We start from the raw sequence: 9,192 nt of genomic DNA, 5'->3' as shown, positions 1-9,192 counted from the left end.
TACCGCCTTTAACTACTGAAACTGGGGGGGGGGAGAGGGAGGGGGGACGATTCATGTGATGCAACGATGTCGGATCTCAATGAGCGTAGGCCAGTCAACAGGGACTACGCCGTCTCCCTGCTGGAGCAGCTCAAGCTGTTTTACGAACAGAAGTTACTGACTGACGTGGTGCTGCTGGTGGAAGGCAACGAATTCCCCTGTCACAAGATGGTCCTGGCCACATGCAGCTCCTATTTCAGGTGAGTTCACTCCATGTTCCCTAGGTAGTGCACTACTTTTGACCCGAGGACAGGTCTATGGGGCCCCTTACGTAGTCCACTGTACTGTCTCATACGGCTCCTATTTCAGGTGAGTTCACTCCATGTTCCCTATGTAGTGCACTACTTTTGACCCGAGGACAGGTCTATGGGGCCCCTTACGTAGTCCACTGTATTGTCTCATATGGCTCCTATTTCAGGTGAGTTCACTCCATGTTCCCTATGTAGTGCACTACTTTTGACCAGAACGACAGGTCTATGGGGCCCCTTACGTAGTCCACTGTACTGTCTCATACAGCTCCTATTTCAGGTGAGTTCACTCCATGTTCCCTATGTAGTGCACTACTTCTGACCCAAGGACAGGTCTATGGGGCCCCTTACGTAGTCCACTGTACTGTCTCATACGACTCCTATTTCAGGTGAGTTCGCTCCATGTTCCCTATGTAGTGCACTACTTTTGACCAGAACGACAGGTCTATGGGGCCCCTTACGTAGTCCACTGTATTGTCTCATACGGCTCCTATTTCAGGTGAGTTCACTCCATGTTCCCTATGTAGTGCACTACTTTTGACCAGAACGACAGGTCTATGGGGCCCCTTACGTAGTCCACTGTATTGTCTCATACGGCTCCTATTTCAGGTGAGTTCACTCCATGTTCCCTATGTAGTGCACTACTTTTGACCCGAGGACAGGTCTATGGGGCCCCTTACGTAGTCCACTGTATTGTCTCATACGGCTCCTATTTCAGGTGAGTTCACTGTCCTGTTCTGTTTTAGCAGAACGTTCCGTACCAGTAGTACAGTACAGCAGCAGGCCTATTGGGGGAAACCATTCATTAAGTCACTCCTGAACTGTGTCCAAAATGGCACCCTATTTCTCAATTAAGTCTCTGGTCAAAAAGTAGTACACTATATACAGTGGGGCAAAAAAGTATTTAGTCAGCCACCAATTGTGCAAGTTCTCCCACTTAAAAAGATGAGAGAGAGGCCTGTAATTTATCATAGGTACACTTCAACTATGACAGACAAAATGAGAAAAAAAATCCAGAAAATCACATTGTAGGATTTTTTTATGAATTTATTTGCAAATTATGGTGGAAAATAAGTATTTGGTCAATAACAAAAGTTTATCTCAATACTTTGTTATATACCCTTTGTTGGCAATGACAGAGGTCAAACGTGCAAATTAATTAATTAAAAATCCTACAATGTGATTTTCAGGATTTTTTTCCCTCATTTTGTCTGTCATAGTTGAAGTGTACCTTTGATGAACATTACAGGCCTCTCTCATCTTTTTAAGTGGGAGAACTTGCACAATTGGTGGCTGACTAAATCCTTTTTTGCCCCACTGTATATATATAGGGAATAGGGTTTCATTTGGGACTCCACTTGCAGCACTTTAGTCATCTTAATGTTGTGTTTCTGAACGAAGCCCCTTGGCCTACCCAGGGATACTTCCTGAACCACCGGTTCAAATCATTTGTTTGGGAGCATTACCAATAACTGATGCCAAGGGAGATGCGAGCTTCGCTTTATCTGCTTTGCTTAGTCTTGGCCGGGTCTCCGTTTTGTAAATGAGAACTTGTTCTCAACTGGCCGACCTGGTTAAATAAAGGTGAAATAAATTAGAGTGAGGACATTCGGGGACAAACCGTAACACACACACACACCTCTATATATTTCTTAGTAAACAGCAACCCCTATTCCTGTGTCCCAAATGGCACCCTATGGGCCCAGGTCAACAGTAGTGCACTATACAGGGAATAGGGTGCAACCTGGACCAAGCTCTACACGGGTTCCCACACACGCCACTCGTTATGCGGTGACAACATGCAAAGCATTTCCCCTCTAGGGTTCAGAGAGGGAAAGGGAAGCCTTGTCACGCACACAGAGCTGGGGGAGGAGACCCGCAGAGCTGGGGGAGGGGGGCGCCAGGCAGGGGGATGCCTGCAGCGTTGTGTAATATCCAGAGCATGTGAGCAGTAGACAAACCACCCCTGGGCTAAAGTAGTGCACTTTGAAGGGAATAGGGTGCCATTTGGGATATAGCAGAATTGAGAGCGAGTGGGAGAGACAGGCAGAGCATGGATACACAGACGGTATGAATGAGTGTAGTTGCTCTGCTGGGGAATGAGGAAGTGGAGAGTGTAGGAGGAGAATGCTTCTGGATACGGCTGTGTGTGTGGGGGGGGGACACTTCTAGAGGATACGGCTAGGTGGGGGGGGGGGACGCTTCTAGACGATACGGCTGTGTGGGGTGGGGGGGGACGCTTCTAGAGGATACGGCTGTGTGGGGTGGGGGGGGACGCTTCTAGAGGATACGGCTAGGTGGGGGGGGGCGCTTCTAGAGGATACGGCTGTGTGGGGTGTGGGGGGACGCTTCTAGAGGATACGGCTGTGTGGGGGGGGGCTTCTAGAGGATACGGCTGTGTGGGGGGGGGGGCTTCTAGAGATTACGGCTGTGGGGGGGGCTTCTAGAGGATACGGCTGTGTGGGGGGGGGGGGGGGGGCACTTCTAGAGGATACACCTGCATTTCCGTGCTTCTACACCTGCATTGCTTGCTGTTTGGGGTTTTAGGCTGGGTTTCTGTACAGCACTTTGAGATATCAGCTGATGTACGATGGGATATATAAATACATTTGATTTGATACGGCTGTGTGTGTGGGGGGGGACACTTCTAGAGGATACGGCTAGGTGGGGGGGGGCACTTCTAGAGGATACGGCTAGGTGGGGGGGGGACGCTTCTAGAGGATACGGCTAGGAGGGGGGGGGACGCTTCTAGAGGATACGGCTGTGGGTGTTGGAAGGGGGGAGGATGCTGTGGCTGGCTGGGGTATTGAGCCACAGAGCAGAGGACACATCCAGAGAACATGCTGTGGTGTCGTCTGGTCACTGGTTTTAGTCTCATGTCTGACAGAGAGTTCAACTGGGGCTGCTGGGATTGACAGTCTACTGCAGCGGCACAAAAAGCATTCTATTCCCTACATTGTGCACTACTTTTGACCAGAGCCTTATTGGTCTGTCTGAGAGTAACTCTGTCCTGTTCTCCTCTTCAGGGCCATGTTTATGAGTGGTCTGTCTGAGAGTAAACAGAGTCATGTTCACCTGAGGAACGTGAACCCAGCCACCCTGCAGATGATCATCACATATGCCTATACAGGCAACCTGGCTGTTAACGACAACACCGTGGAGCCCCTCTATGAGACGGCATGTTTCCTCCAGGTAGGACACGTCACATGACTCTAGTATGTGTACTATGTAGGAACCTGGACTGAGCCATGAAGGAGACTAGGCATCTACCCCCCACTACCACTATCAGATTAGGGGGGGTTGCATCTTAGTGGGTTTTGGTGATTTTCAGAACCACAACAAAAAAAACTAACACATTTTTGCAGATTAAGTGTTTGCTAAAAGTATGTTCATATTTTGTTTACAAATGAGCTATGACATGACCAATGAACAGACAGTTGAAGTCGGAAGTTTACATACACTTAGGTTGGAGTCATTAAAACTCGTTTTTCAACCACTCCACAAATGTCTTGTTAACAAACTATAGTTTTGGCAAGTCGGTTAGGACATCTACTTTGTGCATGACACAAGTAATTTTTCCAATAATTGTTTACAGACAGATTATTTCACTTATAATTCACTGTCACAATTCCAGTGGGTCAGAAGTCGCAAGTATATAGTACGCAAGTATAAACACCATGGGACCACCAACGTACTTTGGTGTGAAAAGTGCAAATCAATCCCAGAACAACAGCAAAGGACCTTGTGAAGATGCTGCAGGAAACGGATACAAAAGTATCTATTTCCACAGTAAAACGAGTCCTATATCGACATAACCTGAAAGGCCACTCAGCAAGGAAGAAGCCACTGCTCCAAAACCGCCATTAAAAAAGCCAGACTACGGTTTGCAACTGCACATGGGGACAAAGATTGTACTTTTTGGAGAAATATCCTCTGGTTCGATGAAACAGAAATATGGTCATCAATATTGGTCATAATGACCATCGTTATGTTTGGAGGAAAAAGGGGGAGACTTGCAAGCTGAAGACCACCATCCCAACCGTGAAGCACGGGGGTGGCAGCATCATGTTGTGGGGGTGCTTTGCTGCAGGAGTAACTGGTGCACTTCACAATATAGATAGCATCATGAGGCAGGAAAATTATGTTGATATATTGAAGCAACAGCTCAAGACATCAGTCAGGAAGTTAAATCTTGGGTCTTCCAAATGGACAATGTCCCCAAGCATACTTCCAAAGTTGTGGCAAAAAAAAAGTTAATAAATCATTCTCTACTATTATTCTGACATTTCACTTTTTTCAAATAAAGTGGTGATCCTAACTGACCTAAACAGGGAATTTGACCTAGGATTAAATGTCAGGCATTGTGAAACATCCGTAGCCAAATAAACTATGTAAACTTCCGACTTCAACTGTCTCTCACACCACTTTGATTTCACCCACATCTGCAAAATATTTTTTTAAATTCTGGAGTCATCTTCTCCTCTCGCTCTGACCAGTGTGCCTCAAGTGATTTGTTGTCCTCCAATATGACGTTATCAACTTTACCCTGTATATTTAAACGTGATCATATACACTGAGCCTTTTTATTCCAACAATATGGGGAACATGATCCACGGAAATATCTATTTATAAGCCCCGTTCAGCAGGTATAGCCAGATGAGTCTCCAGTCGCTGAACCAGCGACTCATATAATTTGTATTGATTTTCTGACCGACGCATGCCACATTCCGATTGGTTTGGGGTCCGCAGACCGACGCATGCCACATTTGGATTGGTTTGGGGTCCGCAGACCGAGGCACTTGTATCTGAAACGTTTGAATGACGGACTGATGTAACGTTGGGTCCCTAGTACCTTACGCCCCTAGTACCTTACGCCCCTAGTACCTTACTCATGACTTAATCACTGACTGTCCGATTTCTGATCAGTGGACTCCGAGCATTAATGAATGAGGATTATGTATAGGAATAATGGTCAATGATTGTGATTTATTCTTACTAACATAATCACAATGTTGGTGTCCTGGTAGTTTTTCATCTCTAATATTTATTTTATTTTAAAAAAAAATCATTTTTTAACAAATGCTCTCATCCAGTGACCTCATTCAACTAAGGTTAGTATTAACCCCCCCCCCCCCACACACACACACAGGTAGAGGACGTGCTACTGCAGTGCAGGGACTACCTGGTGAAGAAGATCCACGCAGACAACTGTGTCCGGATGCTGAGCATCGGGGACCTGTTCTCCTGTGTGGAGCTGAAGCAGAGCGCCAAGCGCATGGTGGAACACAAGTTCTCCGTGGTCTACCGTCAGGAGGCCTTCCTACAGCTGTCCCACGAGCTGCTGGTCGACGTACTGAGCTCAGACAACCTCAACGTGGAGAAGGTGGCTAGTTTTTTTTTATTTTTATATATACTTTGTCTGTATGTGTATTTTATACAGACTATCATCGGTAAAGCGTGGGTCTGTTCCAGCAAGCAGGATCAATGACTTGGCCAGCTATCTGTCTAAAAATGTCTTGAAATAAACTTCAACATTTTGAAATTGGCATGGTGTATATATAATTGGCTTGACAACAACACCCAAGAGTTAGCCACATATATAAGCTAACTTAAAGGAATACTTTGAGATTCTGGCAATGAGGGCCTGTATCTAGTTCCCGAGAGTCAGATGAACTTGTCTTTGTGTCCAGTGTGAAGAAAGCTAAAGGTAGTTTGGTGTGCCAATACTAACAATCATTAGCGTAATGCTAGCAGATACAGAGACTTCCAGTCATTGCGCTAATACTAACAATCATTAGCGTAATGCTAGCATATACAGAGACTTTCAGTCATTGCGCTAATACTAACAATCATTAGCGTAATGCTAGCATATACAGAGACTTTCAGTCATTGCGCTAATACTAACAATCATTAGCGTAATGCTAGCAGATACAGAGACTTCCAGTCATTGTGCTAATACTAACAATCATTAGCGTAATGCTAGCGTAATGCTAGCAGATACAGAGACTTCCAGTCATTGCGCTAACGCCAGTTAGCAATTGAGCTAGTTAGCAACTTCTTTCAAACTGCTCTGAAATGCAAAATGGTATGTATGAGTTCATCTAACTCTAGATAAAGGGTCTCATTGCCAAAATCCTAAAGGATCCCTTTTATAGTCCTGCTTTCTGGAATACCCCCCAAATTACCGCCTTCGGGATGATAAACATTCTCTCCTCTTCTTCTCTCAGGAGGAGACGGTGAGAGAGGCGGCCATGCTGTGGCTGGAGTACAACATGCAGGCCAGGTCCCAGTACCTCTCCTCGGTGCTCAGTCAGATCCGCATCGACGCTCTGTCTGAGGTGACGCAGCGCGCCTGGTTCCAGGGCCTACCTCCTAATGACAAGTCTGTTGTAGTGCAGGGCCTGTACAAGTCCATGCCCAAGTTCTTCAAACCCCGCCTGGGGATGACCAAGGAGGAGATGCTCATCTTCATGGAGGCTACGTCGGAGTCGCCGGCTGACATGGGTCCGGTCATGACGGGCCCCAACCACACGGCAGTGTGTTACAGCCCGCAGGCTGAGAAGGTCTACAAACTCAGCAACCCACCCGGCGACCTTCAGAAGGTGGGAACGCTCGTCACCCCCGACAACGATGTGTTCATCGCCGGCGGGCAGATCCCGCTGAAGAACTCGATCGCCAACCACAGGAAGAGTGGCAGCAAGATGCAGGCGGTGTTCCGATCGGTGGACAGCTTCTTCTGGTTCGACGCCCAGCAGAACACCTGGTTGCCCAGGACGCCCATGACGTGTGCCCGCATCAAGCCCTCTCTGGTCTACTGCGAGGGTTACATCTACGCCATCGGGGGGGACAACGTGGGCGGGGAGCTGAATAAACGCACCGTAGAACGCTACGACTGTGAGAAAGACGAGTGGGCCATGACGTCTCCTCTCCCGTGCGCCTGGAACTGGACCACGTCCGTAGCGACACGCGGCTGTGTCTACGTGATGACCCACGACCTCATGTACTGCTACTTCCCCCGCGCTGACACCTGGGTAGAGATGGCCACGAGGAAGACCAGTCGCTGCTTTGCCTCCGCCGCCGCCTTCGGTGACCTCGTCTTCTATATCGGCGGGCTCCACGTGGTCAGCAACTCGGGTGTCCGCATGCCCACCAGCACCATCGACGGCTCCTCCGTCACCGTGGAGATCTACGACGTCAGCAAGAACGAGTGGCGCCTGGCCGCCGACGTCCCTGCCAAGCGTTACTCGGACCCGTGCGTGCGGGCTGTGGTCCTCCCGGGTTCTCTCTGCCTCTTCATGCGCGAGACTCACATGAACGAGCGCGCCAAGTACGCCATCTACCAGTACGACCTGGAGCTGGACCGCTGGTTCCTGAGGCAGCCCGTGTCTGAGCGGGTACTGTGGGACCTGGGGAAGGACTTCCACTGCTCCGTGGGGAAGCTGTACCCATCCTGTCTGGAGGAGTCTCCATGGAAACCGCCCACCTACCTGTTCTCCCCCGACGGGGCCGAGGAGTTTCAGGTGGACGGGGAGATGGTGTCTCTCCCTCACATATAACTCTTGACCTTTTACCTCTGGCCGTGTTAGAGGGGTGGCCCTGAAGGCTTGTGGATGGGGGGGGGGGGGGTTGGAGGAGTAGATTACCACAGTACTGAGGCACTAAGTGTGTTGATATCTGGATCAGAGGCATCTGACAATTCCTAGACTTGCTGCATTTAAAGGCTGTTCTGCTTGACTGGCTGTTGCTGACAGACAAACCGTACTAAACAGTCAGACATTCTAGGAGAGAAACGAGAAGAAAAAAAAAACGATTCCCCTCCAAATACTAGGATTTGAACTTCATTTTTTGTTGTTGTTGCCAGTTCTGACTTTATTATCACAAGTCAACTGATATGTGGTGGTAATGATGCACTTACAGGTGACAGTCTCCTTTGAATAATGATGGAAACTGTACCAAACCCCCCCCCCCCTGATCTCCATCTCTCTTTATCAACACTGATTTCAATCCACGTGTCTTTCCCAGGGACACCTGCCTTGTGTCCCAAATGACTCCCTATTCCCTGTGTGTAGGACACTACTTTTTTGATGAGAGCTCTATAGGCTTCTTGCCAAAATAAGTGGCTTTTATATAGAATTAGGGTGCCATTTTGGGATGCACGTGGTATTGGAACATCCAGGGGACAGGGGAGAGGTCTGAGGTGTCGCAGTGGGAATGGGGAGGTGTGGGAGAGGGTTCTGGGTGGTGACTGCAGGTCCTGTCACTGGTCATCTCTTCACCTCTCGGTCCCAGACACCCACACAAGCACCTGTCTCTCCCCTGGTACACTTACCGCCCCTCTAGCCTGTCTCCTAGGTCGTGCGTCCACAATGGCTCCCTATTCTCTACAGAGTGAACTACTTTTGACCAGGGCCCATAGGGCAACCGTACACGTGTTGAGCTCGCCCATAGGGCTATGGTCAAAAGTAGTGCCCTTTGTAGGGAGCCATTGTGGATGCTTAGTCAATCTTTCTGGACACAGGTCTTCCTCACAGCCAGCTGGAAGTTTACAGAACAGCGCCGACACTAGCTGACCTCCGTCTCGGCATAGTGATAGGAGGATTTATGCCGGCTCTCTGTTTTTTGTTTATTTTTTATGCGGGTCTTCGCAACCACACACATCTCTCAGCACTCTCATCAACACACCACCTGCTTCACTCTCTCAGTACTCTCATCAACACACCACCTGCTTCACTCTCTCAGTACTCTCATCAACACACCACCTGCTTCACTCTCTCAGCACTCTCATCAACACACCACCTGCTTCACTCTCTCAGCACTCTCATCAACACACCACCTGCTTCACTCTCTCAGTACTCTCATCAACACACCACCTGCTTCACTCTCTCAGCACTCTCATCAACACACC

General features: G+C 48.6%; 1 protein-coding gene across 1 annotated transcript; it reads left to right on the top strand.

The window, feature by feature from the left end:
* LOC110535187 (kelch repeat and BTB domain-containing protein 2-like) lies at window positions 1-8,065 on the top strand. The gene is made up of 4 exons (XM_036934709.1): window positions 1-239; window positions 3,314-3,479; window positions 5,437-5,670; window positions 6,515-8,065. The coding sequence occupies exons 1-4, from the start codon at window positions 67-69 to the stop codon at window positions 7,841-7,843; spliced, it is 1,902 nt and encodes a 633-aa protein (XP_036790604.1). The 5' UTR covers window positions 1-66; the 3' UTR covers window positions 7,844-8,065.
* Window positions 8,066-9,192: the final 1,127 nt, after the last annotated feature.

The sequence above is a fragment of the Oncorhynchus mykiss genome, chromosome 11 (assembly GCF_013265735.2).
Source record: "Oncorhynchus mykiss isolate Arlee chromosome 11, USDA_OmykA_1.1, whole genome shotgun sequence".
NCBI classification, from domain to species: Eukaryota; Metazoa; Chordata; class Actinopteri; order Salmoniformes; family Salmonidae; genus Oncorhynchus; species Oncorhynchus mykiss.
This window is presented reverse-complemented; position numbering and strand designations above follow the sequence as displayed.

Coding starts and splice junctions, on each gene's coding strand:
- LOC110535187 (XM_036934709.1), top strand. CDS start 67: ATGTCGGATCTCAATGAGCGTAGGCCAGTCAACAGGGACTACGCCGTC. Junction 240..3,313: donor ACATGCAGCTCCTATTTCAG/GTGAGTTCACTC, acceptor TCTCCTCTTCAG/GGCCATGTTTATGAGTGGTC. Junction 3,480..5,436: donor AGACGGCATGTTTCCTCCAG/GTAGGACACGTC, acceptor ACACACACACAG/GTAGAGGACGTGCTACTGCA.